We start from the raw sequence: 15,573 nt of genomic DNA on the forward strand, positions 1-15,573 counted from the left end.
AGGCACATGAGAGGGTCGGAGAGAGTAGTGGTGGTGGACGAGGGGAGAAGGATAAGACAGGGAGAAAACTGGAATTGGGGAACAGGAGAGGGACATGTAGTGAGAAATAGGGAGGGACACTTCAGCAAGGGACACAAAGATGAAAAAAGAGAAACGGGCAAACTAGAATCAGAACATCAGATCTGGTTCAGAGAGATCATGGCACCCAAAAAGGGAGGGAGAGAGGAGGGAGGGAGGGAGGGAGGAAGGAAGGGAGCCGCGCGCACGCGAGGATCGTTATATTTTGTACCAATCCATCTGAGAGGTCGGATATTGTTCATGATCACAACATAATATCACTTCAAACTACTTTCTTTTCCTCCCCTTCAGTGCTCTACTTATGTTTGAGTCTAAGCGTCAGAAGAAAAAAAACAGCAGGCACTGATGTCGAAAATGTTCTAGTTATTCTAAAATAATAGATCTAAAATAAAAGTCCACGTCTGGGTGCAGACTGATACCGTACAAGAGAACGACCTCTTGTTTTTCCATTTGTATCTCTTCACTCTCTTTCATTATTTGAATAGCTCTGAACTCAAAGGCAACAAAGCATCACGGGTGCCCATCGCTCTGTGTATGTGTGTTAGTGTCAAGATCAAAGGAAGGCCTGTATTAACCCCATGTGTCAGTCTGGGAAAAATCAAGCCCAGCTGGGGTCAAGGACAGTGGAAAAGGGGGAAACAAGTGTGAGAGAGTGTAGGAACCAAGAGAAGAGGGGGAGAACGGGAATGTGGTGGGGCTTTGAAGATGAGAGAGGGACCAGCCGATACATTTTACAGTCAGTCAGTGTGCGTGTGTGTGTGTGTGTGTGTGTTGCGTTTTTTGTAGTTCTCTGGAGTTTGCCTGTGATGTGGTTTGTTTAAGTCAAATCATTTTGTTTATTATTGTGGCTAAAGAAAGTGTTGCCTAAAGAGGTATATCGCACTTTGCGGGATCTTACCTGAAACAGTGTAGCTGAGGGGTCTTCAAGGATGGTTTTTGGGGGGGTGATGACTAAAAGAAAGTTTTCAGCAAAAATGTAAAAAGAAGGGACATCATCATACTTGCTCAAATCTACACTGAAATCATTACTGATAATGGAAAGTGAAATGAAGCCAGTGTTTGCAGAGAGGTTTTTTTCTTAAACTGCAAGCCTTTTCACATTATCCATTTTCATGTAAAACTAACTAGGAAGGCTGAATTGATTACACTGCTTTTCAGAACATGGTACATAATCGCAAGTTAGTGGAAAACACATTTTTCCTACACAAAACTAAATCTAGTCTAGATAAACCTGTGTGGCCTGTTTGGCAACTCTGACCATCATTACAATTTGATTAGGCTTCTGTCATAACACCAACTCTAATGCCTGAAGCACTGACCTGTACGAGAAATCCAGAATTGGACAATAAAACTGAGAAAAGCTGACAAATGATGTGCTGATGAACCATTAATGATACATTTAAAAAGAAGATTCCCGTTTAATACAAATTGAGTCTTATTATCATAGATTTGATGACTTTGTATTCACAAATTCAACTGGTGAGATTTGGTTTTTTTTTATTGTTGATTTATTATGCTTAATGATGTTGTGATTAAGTAGTGGTAACATTAAATGACACTTACACAGGTAGAAACTGAGCTGAGGATCCTCCAAGTGACTCCTCACAAAATGCCTCAGGGCAGCAACTGGACACAAAACAAACCCAGAACATCAAGTGAAGCATGGACAAACTGATCAATCTGCACCTTCATCAGTTGCTGCGTGGAGTATAATTCATTTTTCAGAAGGAATTCCCCTCAGATTTTGTTGTTCTGCTGGTTGTTGTGTTGCTGTTGGGGCTGAGGTGGCTCTAATCGCTGGAATTACAGACCTGCCTCATTATTTCTGTCTCTCTGGTGTGGCTAGAGTCATAAATGTGGTGAGGGAGCCGCAAGTAGCTTTAACATTGCAGCCATACCTGTGGCTAGCCAGCTACACACACACACACACACACACACTCACACAGACACACACACACACACACACAGTCACACACAGACACCTGTCTCAAGGGGCCTGAAGAAACCTTGTAGAACATGTCTGTCTGGAAACTGGACCCTCAGGACCACCTGGAGACAAACAGTGTCAGCCGCTTATTCAAGGGCAGTATATTTCATATGAACATGCACATTTAAAAACAGGATTGTGATGAAGTGTCTGTCACTTGTGCTCACTTTGGGATATCTTTTCATCTTCTCCTTCACCTGGGTTTCTCTCAGAGATTTAGTCATTAGTGGAGCCTCCTCCAGTATCTTCCTGGAGGAACAACGAAGAAAGAGACAGACCGAGTTATAATTGAAATGAGCTGAAAAATAAAAAATAAAAACCACACTGTGGAATTGACAATGGGAAAGATGAGCAAAAAACATTTAATCTTCTACCCTTACTCGTGTGTGGCCGTGCCTGCGTGCGTGCGTGCGTGACAGAGGCAGAGGCGAATTGCTGTGGTCGGCTTAATTGCCCCCTTGGTAATTGCAGTCATTGACGCGGCAGTAGTGTAGCCATGAGGCAACCAGCTAAGTCAACGTCGCCGGAGATTAAAGGATGTACGCAGTGAGGTCTCAACCTGACGGTGTTTGGTCGAGGTCTAGAGGACAAACATCAACACAAAACAGGCTTGCTAATTGCTCCCTGTATGCCATATTTAGAAGCGTTTGTAGTGTACGTGGTGTCTTATAAATGAGAAAAGGTTTGCAAACACACATGCAGCTGTGGTCTGCTGTGGCCACATCCAGAGAGCACAGAGTAAACTTGTCTGCATCTGTTTTGAAGAAGCGCTCATAAATAAATAAAAACTTCAAACTCACAATAAATAAAAGAAAACTTCAAAACGCACGCAGTGATGCCCGGCATTCTGCCTGCCTATGGCCTCTCATCATTGCTATGGTATTCTGCAATTAAGGGTTATACATCGACAAAACACCGCAGGACCAAATGCCAAAGTGACTAATTATCTGTTGCAAACAGTGCCGGAACACATCGGAACCAGACGCGTTTCTGCAGCAACAACGTATTTATAGTTTTACACTAAATATCACACGCAGTCCTCTGGCCCAAAGTCACCCAACTGCTTCCATTTACTTCCTTCTCCCACCTCTCGCTTTTCAGCTGGGCAAAGCGCTTGCGTACATCATCCATCGTCACTTCAAAGAACTCGTCAGGCAGATCCCTGTGGTCCTCAGAGTGACAGGACATTGCGTCCAGGTGGTAGATGAGAAGCTCCCTCTCTACTGGCTGCAGAAAGAGAGAGAGAGTGAGTGAGTGACTGAAAATCCACACTGATGTTTTCATCTAAAGCAGAGGTTTTCAAATTGTGAGGCGCATCTCCCCACCAGGAGGGAGTGGGGGGGGCGCAGGACAGACGTGAGGCAAAGATACTGTGTGACGTGCAGGTGCATGCTGATGGCATTTAATAGTCATCAAACTCTTATTATTAGTTACAGAACCCCATTGTGTCTAGTCTATAGCCACAACCTTCCCCTTCTGGGATCTACCAGTTGCCGCAAGATATTCAACCGTTTGTCCTATTTTTTGAGCTGATTTCCGTTACCTTACTCTTCCTTTGTGTTGGTATTCTAAACTCCGGTGGATTTATGAGGACTAGAGCCCAAACTTATATATGGGTGGGCCAATAGTAGACCTTTTCCAAACTATTGGTATAAGACAATTTAAAAAAAAAAGTTTAATTCATACATCAGAATAATTTGAAAAATAAGAATAAGAAATGACATATAAATGATTCTGATGAACGAATAAAAACAATTTTTAAAATTTTATTTTGTATTCACTGATAAATGAATATTAAAAAAATAAAAAAACGGACAATCAACCATGTTATGAGAATTTTTGTTATTGTGTTTTGGTTCAAAGGACTTTAAGTTTCATATCTTAAGTTTGTATTTTTATTCATTTTATTTATCAGAACTTTGTAATCAGATAATTTATATCAGGTTTTTATATAACCAAATATTATCGGCCTTAAAACTCCTTTATGGGTCGGGCTCTAAAGAGGACTATGGTTAATTGCTCCTCAGATCTCTGCCGGGTAAATCCAGACAGCTAGCTAGACTATTTGTCCAACCTGAGTTTTCTGAATAAAACTACTTTTGACCGTACACAAGACAAATTCCTTCACAAGGTTATTTTTGAGCGGCACCAGGGCTCCATGCAGCGTTTAGTGCCGCCCAAGGACATTTCAATTTGGTTTAAAGAAATGGCAATAAACCATTCTCCCATCCTGGAGTGCTGTGTGGACTAAACAGACCCTCTTCCGCAGCGCGTGGAAGAAGGTCTGGCAAAGCGAGACTATACTGTGTCCATGGCTTGTTCAAGCTGACAGGGTAGAGGCTCCTGAAAGGTCTGACGGGCGGAAATAAATGGTTTTACCACCAAGAACTCCTCCCCTTGATCCATGTCATCGTCTGGCTTGTTGGCAGTGGTTTGACCCTATAAAAAGGAACAGAAGGGCTGCCAGTTCTACTCAATGACTTGTGGAAAGCTTGTTTGTCCATTACTCTTTCTGAGGCTTGTACCAAATAAAAATAATACTACAACAAGATATCAGGACTTCCTTTATTTGCACTTTTGCAATGATGTTGCTCACCTTGGTGCTAGAACCGTGGCTGGATTTGGCTTTCTTGGCTTTGGGTGATTCTACTGCTGCAGTCAGAGCTGGAAGTGAAGATGATGATGCAGATGAAGAGAGTGAACGTCCCCCTGCACCTCCCTGGGGACCCCCGAGGCGCTGACCGCCTCCAGAGAAGGGAATGAAAGGCGCTGAGGGAGCGGAAGAGGAGGAGGAAGAAGATGGGTGAGAGTTCAGTCCAGATGGCCCTGCTTCCTCGCCATCCTCCTCTGGCCTTCCTCTCTCGATGGGAGGAATCTTTGACCGAACTGCAGGAAGGGAGGTCGGAACCTCTTCCTGTTGAACAGGGAGTGTGCTGCTAACAGAAGAAGCGGGAGTTGGAACAGGGTGGGCTTCGATTGGCCTTTGGGGGCTTGATTTTTTAGTTGGCACCTCTGTTGTGGACATTTCTGGATGTGACGGAGCAGCATCAGGCTGAGATGAGGGGCTAGGACTGGTTTCCTTGGCAACAGGTGTAGTTGGCATAGCAGTTGTTTCAGTGGCTTCTCTGCCATCTTCCTCTCCCTGTGCTTTGTTCGTTTTGAGTAAAAACCTTACACAGAAATGAACACAATGGCTTTATCATAAGTCTCAAGTTTACATACAGTATGCTGTGTGTAAAACTAAATTATTCAAATCAACTTGAACACAAGCAGCCTACCTGATGATGGCATTTCCCCCAGTAAGACCTAGAGACTTCAGAGTGGCCTTCTTGAGGGACTCTTCCCCACTCACCTAAGCACGCACAAACACAGTTACCAAATTAGTAAAAGTCATTTCATTTTCTTGTTAAATGGAAAGATCAAAAGGAGCATTGCATACCTCATCTCTCATGAAAACACACACAGGGGTGGATCCTGACTCAGACAGATCCGACACACTGAAATCAAGTAATAAAAAAAAAGAAAAATGAAACTATGGGCAACTGGTTATGAGTGCTTTAACAGCAACAAAACCAAAACACAGAAGTGACTTTTCCTTAGTTCAGGTGAATCATCCCTGGTATTTTACAATGAAACCTCATGCGATGCAGTGGCACGCGGCCTGCATGTGTAAACCATGTGTGCATAATCCTGTGTAGAAACTAATTGAACCGTAAATGTTTTACCATTGTTCTCCTCAGTTCTGAAAAAGCTCTCCCCTCGTTTTCACAACATTTGCAGAGCTTTTACGTTGATGTGAGGCTAATATTAATTTCATGGAAGCGTAACTTCCCTGGATGATGTAATTTAATAGAGATGAGGGATGGACGGATTGATGAGCACCTGGGACCGCACAGCTGGAACTACTGAGTAACAGCTGCGTGTGTGCGTGTGGGAAAGTTTAAACTTCAGTACGAGTGGTGAGAAGAATGGCTGTTATCTAACACAGTGCTGGTCTGCGTTCATTCCTAAACAATGATCAACTTTACTTTCCAACAAATTGGAAAGTGAAAGCTACACAAACATGTTTGTGGTCCATACTTTAAAGGACCATCTCTAGCACCTTACTAGGGCTGTGTGACTGATAATTAGTACAATATGAAAAATGTATCAAATCAAAAGATATAAAATAATAAAAACATATTTTCAAAGCAATGAACTAGGGCTGGGTATTATTTAATAAATGTTGACGCCAGCACTCTTATAAATACAGATACCAATAGAGAACTTCATTCAATACCCATCATGTGAATTGAAGCATGCACCACAGACTGTATGGGTTGTAGCTGCTGCCGTAGTTGGTCACACGTATTGAACAACGCTTGCAGTGATTGGTGTCTAGCAAAACCAAACAAATAGTCATATTTTTCTAGATGTGTTACGAAACAATACCAATATCGGTTTAGTCTCCGATAACGCCTAAAATGATGGTATCGGTATCAGGAAATACTGGAGTTTATGCCCCAATCTGATACCACGTAATAAAGCCCTAAGGAAAATCTATGTTAAAGTAGTTTATTTCTGTTATTTTTCTGTTAGAACTGACTGTCAAACTGGATGAAAAAAGAAAGTTCTGTGGAGTTCATTGTTTGAGTTTAACCTGAGCCAGAACGACAACAAAGATAGATATCATATTATATCCATACAGGGACAGTAGTATACAGCTGTTAAAATATACTAAAATGTATGACACGCTGGTATCGGCTCAGCACTTGGTACGATATGCAAGTTCAGGTATCAGAATTGGTATCGGGAAGCAAAAAAATTGTATCTTTATCTTTTTCTAAAGCTAGGTGCAAAAAGGATAGAGATAGGAGAAGTTTTAATACTACTTGGTAGTGGCCTACTTCAGACAATACCTAAAGATAAGAGTTCCAATTCCAAGCCCTACATTGAACTGTGCTCCTCTGGAATGCAGTACCAGTGACCAAACTCCTGTGTTTCTATGTTAAGTACCATTGAGGAGAGGATATTGTTTAAGGAAACATTTGAAACGGGGATACAGAATGGGGATAAATACTTTAGAGATTCAGTGGATCCTCCGATTTAGCAACTCTAAACTTAATGTATAACCCCAACTCCATTCCCTATACCTGAAAATCAAGTCTTAACCCTTGAACGGGCTTGTGAAGAAGTTAGAAACAAAAAACTTGTGTTCACTTTCCAAAAATGTCCTCAAATTAGTTCTCTGTTTGGGCCTCACAAAAGACAGATGTAAACACACACAAACTTTGCACATGTGTACATGCTCATACACACACCTGATCTGGGGAAAATGTGTAATCAGTTCCCACAGACTCTGTCCACAGGAGAAGGAACCCTGGAGCCGAGAACCGTCCTCCATCTGTAGTGCAATCCGCACCTGAGGGATATAAAAGCAAAGTCTTACCCAACTGTAGTTTAAACATATGTTAAAGACCACAAACACAGTTTACACATTAACCATAATACAGGAATCAAACACAGGTCTAAATGATCAACAATAGTCCATCCACACCTCTTGAGCTGGGAGTCTAAAAGTCTCATACTATGCATGTACTAAAGGCCGTTGTAAGATCAATTTAAAAAGTGGCACGTTGTGTGGCAGGTTTTTGGATTTATTACGATAATCACTAGTGACAAAGGACGCTTAGTGGATTTGATTGAAAAATACATTGTATAGAAACATTGGCCACCAGACTTTTTCCTTTTAGGCTTTTCTAAAGAAATGCTGTAAAGATTTAAATAAAGACCTTATTTAATTGAATTTAAAAAAAAGGTTAATAACATCCAAAAAAATGGAAACCTGCATAAACACTAAACAAGCATGTTAAACACATTAAAGTGCCCCACTGACTTTTTCCTTTAAATTATGTAACAATTTGAGTTGCCTTTGAACACTATGAATTACAAAAGTTAAAAATAGGTGGTTGCAAAACATATCTTAACCTAGCACAATGTTTACATGTGTGACAAAAAGTTACCTTAAAAACGCAGGAAGGACACTCACTATATCAAGTATCAAAATCTCTCTAGCTGGCCTTTTGTAAGTTCTTGGCTCTACAGTCTCGAGCCGTTTTGCAAGAAGGAAAATTCTTTGCTAATCTAACTTGATTAAGTTGCACATATGGGCCTACCTCAGTCTGGAAATGAGTAACACCAGGCATCAGTGTGAGTTTCTGTTGTTCTTTATCTCTCTGAGTCATTCTACTAGTTGTTTATGTTTACTCAACAACCTTGTTGTCCAGCACATCGGCACGCTGCACATCGGCACGCCGGGAGAGATGAAAAGAGCTCTACGGCTGTCAGCGGCCCAACCAAAAACTCTCTCATGCACCAGTTTGGCTGAGGTAAATGTAGGGAGCACCTGTGTGTGGTACAAGAGTGTGAGTGTGTGTGAGTATATAAAACCTGTGAGGTATCAACAGTCAACTATCCATCAAATGACCAGAACAACAGATCAAACCCAGCCGTGATTTTACAGCTTAGATTATGATGCCATGATGTCATAGGAAACTACAGCTCAGCTACAAAGTGTTTTTTTGGATACAGATCAGAGTGAACGCAGCAACACACACACAGAATTAATTAATTTCCAGGTACTGATAATAAAAGCCCACAAATACAGCTGACAGAAAACACCAAAAGAATAGGGATATTGCAATAAAAGGCTACACCATCAACATCTGGGATTTTTCCCTCAAACATAATTATGGGTGGGACAATTCAATATATCTTGACATAGTTTATAAAAGTTGTAAATCGCAAATTTTATCACAATAGGATATCTGCTGATATCACGAAGCCTTTCAATTCTGGGGCCTGAGTTTGAAGTGAGACAATAAGAGGCTCATTCAACAGTACCAAATACATTTATATCAACTCACAAAAAGCAACTAAAATATGATATGACAATTTTATTACTGAGCTCTTTCCCTTTTTAATAAAAGGCACATTTTGAAGATGCTGATATGTATCGATATTTTCACTTTGCATCATTGATTTGGGGTCTTTGATCAATGAACCGATATATAGATCGAGCTCGATGCATTGTTACACTTCTAATTTCTAGTTTTACATTAAACAATACTGATACTTTGGCACCAGTATCACTATACTTTTCTTACATTTCGGGGAATGCCCTATATTTTAATACCCAGTCCTACTCATCATATTGGAGAGGTGTGACAAAGCCTGAATGAAAGAGTGAGAGAGAAATGAAAAGAATACTGATGCAGAGTTTGATGAGAACAAAGTCACCAGATCTCAATCCAATTGAACACCAATAAGACATTTTGGCCGACACGTTAGACAGTGTTTCCACCGCCACCGCCACCACCATCATCATCATCATCACAACACCAAATGAGGGAACTTCACAAAAGCACTGAAGTTAAGACACCTGACAGAGACACTTTGGAGGTCCAAAGTCCGAGTCTACATCACAGTTAACTAAAACCATAATATGAACTTAATGGCCTGTTCTGCTTGAGAGAAATTAACAATGTCTATAAATACTAATAAACAATATCATTGTGTTACAGTTGTTCATAATTTTGGAAATACAAACATATGAGATGTACATTCCACACGTTAGAAAAACTATATGTATGTGATAAGCTTATATTTTTCTGTTTCTGAGAATCAAGCTGCTACTACTGTACACTAGTGCTACAGGTGATACCGACTAGCAGGCAATCATAATTATTTAGCCTTGCATATTGTACTTACTGTACACACTAACACTGCTGTTATGTGTCTTTATTATTATTATTTATTTAGGGTATAACACTGCTATCTCACTTACTGTCTCCAGCTCGTTCTGAAACACACGCACACTTTGTTTAAACTAACCTGGCTGTCAGCTACAGCCTGTTTCCTTGTACTTGTCACCATTTCCAGTTTTGCATTGTTGGGCAGGTTGGCAAACCTCCATTGAAGCGTAAGGTCGACAGCAGTCCTCTGAAACCTGTCAAATGTGGATGACAGAGGAGAGGCGAGTGAGCATGACAGGAAAATCAAATCTTTCCTAGATAATTATAAAAATAAAGAACACCATTACATTTGACAAAATATGTCCTCCAGAGCTACTGAGTTCTCAAGAGGAGAAATCACATTATCCATGGCTGGAAATTACATCAAACACATTAAAAGTAAGTAACAACTGTCACCTGGATGTTTTTTCTTTTGTTCCACAGTATATTAAATCCTGAGTTTTAGCTCACCTGTGCAAATTAGATATATTTATATGTAGATGATAGTCCCAATATAGTATTGGCATGTCCACCCACCTCAGATGTATACATAATGCAATCTGTTATTTATTTCAGCACCATTTGCACTTTTGCATTGCCGTTTTGTATTACTGTTTACATTCACCATGTTTGTTTACACGTGTGTATGTACAGATGAATGTATATACACGTTTTAAATGCAAACGTATGTCTGTAAATAGTAGTCAAATATGTATGTTTACCTCAGCTTTGCTTTCCTTGTTTATATCCGTATGTTTTTTTTCTTCTGTGTATGTACTTTGAGAGCAACAAAAAGCCGGAGTCAAATTCCCTGCATGTGTTCACGCATGCTTTACATTAACGCTGATTCAGATTTAGATGTAGCTTAATTGTCATTACTGGGACAGCTAGCATCAATCAAACTGGTACTCACTTTAAACCGTGATCCTCGGGGTTAAACCCATGTTTTTTGCAGACATCCTCGAGCACCTGAAGAAAACAAATATTAACTGAGTAAGAGAGTTTCAACCCAATTAGCAAAATCTTGTGATTTCATCAGAAGGAAAACAGAAACTGATCCGTCACTGGCTAACTACTGTTAGCCGAACAAGCTAACAGGAGGAGAATAGTTTGCTCTGGTTTGGAACAAAGGAATATAATGACACAAGCCGTCCTTGTTAGAAACACGAATAGTCTTTAAAGCACAAGTTACCTGTAATAACGGTGTGTTTGGAGACACTTTAACTGTTTGTCTTCTCCCATTAGGAGTGAGAACCGTCACAGCTGTACCACTGGCTGCCATTGTTTGTCGTGACGTCGCGGTGTTTATTTGAATAAACTTTATTGACAAAACACCAGCAGGGTTTAAAGGGTCAGTTCACCCAAATTAAAATAAGACATTATTTTTCTATGGGGAGTCAATGACATTTTTTTGTGTGGTTACAGTTTAAATAATGCCATGGTTATTTCAAACACTCAGATCTCACTGTCGTTAAAGAAACTCTAGGCCTACTGAAAAAAACTATCCACATGAAAACCAACATATTCTCAAATATATTCCAAATATTAGGCATAAATTAATTCCACATAAGCCACAATTGTAGATTATGCTTGTTTCTAAGTATGACTGTATCACTTGTGTCAATGTAGCAACATTTCATAAACAAATACAGCCAACAAATTAAAGGACAGACTTCAATAACAAGAAAAGAAACATTTTGACATGTCACAGTAGAAAAAGAACAGCAATGAGTCATTCAGTTAATGGTGCTAAACAGCTATGTCAGTTCAGGGCTCTATCAATGCTGGCTTGCTTATTGGGACATTTAAATGGAATTAATTAATATCAATTAAACCTGTGCCTGTCCTTCTGTAACAACTCAAAATGTCTGCTGTGAAATGAAATAAATTATGTGCCATGGCATTTAAATTTACCAGATCTTGAACCAGTTGAACATTCTCCACCACAATCATCAAAACCCCAAATGCGGGAATATTTTACACATAGCCTACAACATATTCAATGACATAAGGGTGCGTGTCATGTAGCAATTTGTACATGAAACCAACTTTCACTTTGCTCGATTGAAAGCCACAATGTTTCTCTTTCATGGGTGGGCCAAATTCTCTCAAAGCAGAGAAAAGGGGGGTTGGGGAGGTAACCTTGCTCCTTATGACCTCATAAGGGGCAAGATTCCAGATCGGCCCATCTGAGCTTTTATTTTCTCAAAGGCAGAGCAGGATAGCCAGGTCTCGATTTACACCTATTGCAATTTCTAGCCACTGGGGTGCAATAGGCAGGCTGTGGAAACACATAGTAATAGCCTAATAATATTAAAAAACCTCATAAAGTGAAATTTTCATGCCATGGGACGTTTCACAGTTCACTTAAAGTGAACAAAAGTAAAACTTTCATGACTTGAATCAGTACATGATGTATGAGTTTTAGGATGGATTTCAAAGAGATTGAGTAAAAATAAAAGTGCTTTAAATGAGGATGAAGTAACTTGGAACCTGGAGATCTTTTAACGAACCACTGCATCTGTGTGCACCATTCCAGAATTAGGGGGGCTTCAGCCACATTAGGTTGAAACCAGAAAAGCTTTTCCTCGCATTAACAATGAAGATGAGTAAGTTCTGGATGGTACCCTGAGGAAGGAGAGTGAGGGCCAACCTTCCATATTCCGTTTTTTTTTAAGTGAATGGTCCACATGTTTCATGGCATTCACATCCAGCAGTTTGATAAGCTGCTCTAAAGCCTCGGGCTCCCATAATAGACTAAAAACAAATGAGATAAAAGAAAGTATTTTGTTTGACTCATTTAAAATTATGGTATTAGTTTTTTTTTGTGTTTTTATCAATACCTCACCCATTAAATGCATTTGTGTGTTGGTGAATGAGTGAAACGCGAATAATGTCTCTGTCACATAACCTACCACAGTCATGATTCAAACCCCCTCAGTGACTTTTTCTCCTCTGAAAATGTCCAAGCAATCTACAAGGGACTCCTTTCAATCAGTCAAACACACAAAACAAATTCGGGTCTCACACTTTTTTAAAGCCACATAACATGTGTCACTTATAGATTATTCACAGTCAATGGTAAACGTGTTTGTGTTGGGCTCTGGCGGAATGGTGTGACCCTCTGCAGCAAGTCCAATTGCAATTCTCCCTCACACACACACACATCGCAGCCATACTTGTGGCTATACAGGCCACGGGCGCCCAAGCACACGCCCACGCACACACACACACTGTTCAAAGACACTTCAAAGGCAGCGGTGGTCATACGATGACACAACATCAAAGAGATCGAGTGCATGAGTGAACCGAGTGCGGAGGCGTGCCAGGCATACGCGCGCTCTTGGTGTGAGACCGACGCCCCGCGAGGAGCATCAGCCAACGATAATAACGATTGGCCCGCGGGAGTGAGAGGCACGGGGCACGGAGCAGGAAGGAGGGGCGAATAGGGGGACTTTAAATAAAAATTCCACTTTGTCCGCAGCTCACGAGGACCTAAACCAACAGGTCGTCAGTGAAACTGAATAGAAGGACTTCTATGCGCGTAATGACGGTTGTACTGGCTCCTATTTAGGACTAAAGAGATGTGGAAACTGCACGTGCATTTGAGGTGAATATTAAACCAGCTCGCCATCTCTCAATGTACCATGGAGAACCATAACCTGCGTCCATTCTGCACACCTTTCCTGGACGATAACTTCCAACAGATCTCTCTGCGTTTCCAAAGAACTTTTCACTCTTCAAACGACTCTTAGGACATGTTGTGTTTCACTGAAGTCTCTTAATTGTAAACATTTGAGAGACGCTTTCCAGTAACAATTAGATATGCAGAGCCGTGGTGTGTTGAAAAGCTGGGCCGGTCTGTCCGCGGTGCGCTCCTGCTTGCTGCTGCTCTTCATCCACATGAGCGCACCGGTGGAGGCGAGGAAAGTGCACGGCGCTCGGGCGCAGAGTCGGCGGGTGCAGCAGCAGCAGCCTCCGGCGCACAGGGAGCGGGTGGAAGGAGCAGAGAGCTTCCCGTTAGACTTTACACCCGTGGAGGGCAACATGGACAACTTCTTGGAACAGATAAAGAACTTAGCGCAGTCACTGTATCCGTGCTCTGCGCAGAAGCTGGATCAAGACATGAAGTTGCACTTTTTGAAGAATGTATCTGTGACTTGCAATGACGGTTCAGCAGCAGGGTGAGTGTGTGGCCTGAACTGTATCTCAACTTAGTCAATAACTCATAACATGGCACCTAAAAGACCTGTTGTCATCTGGCATGTAGAGAATGCAGTAAGGCGCAGATGCAGAGTCGCGCTCTTTTTTACCAAATGTCAGATTTGTGTTACTGCGAGGTTTCACTGCCCTTCAGTCCCTTGTCACTCCGGATATGACCAAAATGAATCAAAGGGCCACTGAGCGAGAGAGAGAGAGAGAGAGAGAGAGAGAGAGAGAGAGGCGCCAGGGATTGTTTTTCAGAGGGACCAAAGTTATTGAGTTTGATACAACTAGACTGATAAAGCTAAATTACAACCAATAATAGCTTTTGCAATAACAATTGTCTGTTTTTTGCAGTGAAAGAAATAGAAGAATCATGGACTTGCATGCATCCTATCTAAACAACTTGCATATCAGTCCATCAGATGAGTGTTTTAGGACATTCTGGGGTTATAAACTAAAACACTCATCACACTGTACCCCAGGTGTCCAAATTAGACTGCAGCTTTGACTGATGTGTGCCTCATAATTGGTAGAATGTTTTCCTTCTCAGCAGCAAAAAGTGATATTTTTATTTATATTTTACTCATATGCCTTGACTGCTCATCACTGGCATAAAGTTCTCTAGAGCCCTAAGTGTTGTGCCAGTAACCTCACAGGCAATGGCACTGAAGTACTTTTTTCTAACAAAAGGAAAAGGATTCAGTGTGATCTAAAATATCTGAAAAGTGGCAGAATGATTTATTGGGAAATCTATGTGGAATAAATCTTAGTAAGTCTGATGTAACGGACTAAAAGGATCACATGTGCATGAACTTCTGTAACAGGTGAGGCAGTTTTTTAAAGATTACTTTTTGGGGCTTTTCCCTTTATTACAAAGCGACGGGGGGGATCAACATTAAAGGGTGAGAGAGATGACACACGGCAAAGGGCCAAAGGTCGGATCCAAACCCGGGCTACTGTAGGACTCATACTACATGGGGTGAACGCTCTTACTGGGTGAGCAAGAGGCTGCCCCTGCTGTCAGGATTTTTAAAGAGTTAATATAACAGAATGTGCACAGATACTAACATCTCTTTTAAAAATAAATCCTGAGAACCATATCATCTTTGAGCTATCATATCTATTAGAAAGCAAGGCATTCTTTAATTACATTACAAGAAAATTAAAATGATTGCTGAAGTAAATTGTGCAGAGTAGGAGGAACAGGATTAAATCACAAATAAAATTGAACACTGTGACTCTGTGGATAAGAGGCACCTTTCCATATGCCACCCAAGCTGTCAAGCCTCTGTGAGTATATGTGTGTGCTGCCTACAGCTCGATGACTTTTCCTACTTGTGTTTTTTTTTCTTTTTAAATAACTGAGTAATAATAACCTGAGCTGTTAAAACCTTCGGCAGAGATTTTTAGCAGTGCGATCACAGCCAAATCTTTCATGGATCAAAGGTAGGATCCCTACAGCAGAGCTTGCATTGCCTATGTATGTATGCATCTGTGTGTGTGTGTGTGTGTGTGTGTGTGTGTGTGTGT

The 15,573-nt window shown here is 41.0% G+C and overlaps 2 protein-coding genes across 2 annotated transcripts in view; one reads left to right on the plus strand and one right to left on the minus strand.

Moving 5' to 3' along the window:
• Positions 1-11,158, minus strand: part of aspscr1 (ASPSCR1 tether for SLC2A4, UBX domain containing) — a 16,631-nt gene extending 5,473 nt beyond the window's left edge. The window contains exons 1-13 of the mRNA XM_034898089.1: positions 11,030-11,158; positions 10,751-10,806; positions 9,938-10,052; positions 7,366-7,466; positions 5,505-5,562; positions 5,344-5,417; positions 4,662-5,235; positions 4,445-4,504; positions 3,153-3,292; positions 2,233-2,314; positions 2,061-2,127; positions 1,642-1,704; positions 977-1,029 (exon numbers count right to left, since the gene is read on the minus strand). Coding sequence (XP_034753980.1) covers positions 977-1,029; positions 1,642-1,704; positions 2,061-2,127; positions 2,233-2,314; positions 3,153-3,292; positions 4,445-4,504; positions 4,662-5,235; positions 5,344-5,417; positions 5,505-5,562; positions 7,366-7,466; positions 9,938-10,052; positions 10,751-10,806; positions 11,030-11,119 — 1,533 coding nt within the window. The 5' untranslated portion in view covers positions 11,120-11,158. The remainder of the gene's footprint in view (positions 1-976; positions 1,030-1,641; positions 1,705-2,060; positions 2,128-2,232; positions 2,315-3,152; positions 3,293-4,444; positions 4,505-4,661; positions 5,236-5,343; positions 5,418-5,504; positions 5,563-7,365; positions 7,467-9,937; positions 10,053-10,750; positions 10,807-11,029) is intronic.
• A 2,081-nt stretch (positions 11,159-13,239) lies between these two features.
• The window catches only part of LOC117951832 (palmitoleoyl-protein carboxylesterase notum1a-like), an 8,783-nt gene continuing 6,449 nt past the window's right edge, over positions 13,240-15,573 (plus strand). Inside the window, exons 1-2 of the mRNA XM_034883781.1 lie at positions 13,240-14,021; positions 14,108-14,115. Of these exons, the coding sequence (XP_034739672.1) occupies positions 13,663-14,021; positions 14,108-14,115 (367 nt within the window). The 5' untranslated portion in view covers positions 13,240-13,662. The remainder of the gene's footprint in view (positions 14,022-14,107; positions 14,116-15,573) is intronic.

This window comes from Etheostoma cragini, chromosome 2, assembly GCF_013103735.1.
Source record: "Etheostoma cragini isolate CJK2018 chromosome 2, CSU_Ecrag_1.0, whole genome shotgun sequence".
NCBI lineage: Eukaryota > Metazoa > Chordata > Actinopteri > Perciformes > Percidae > Etheostoma > Etheostoma cragini.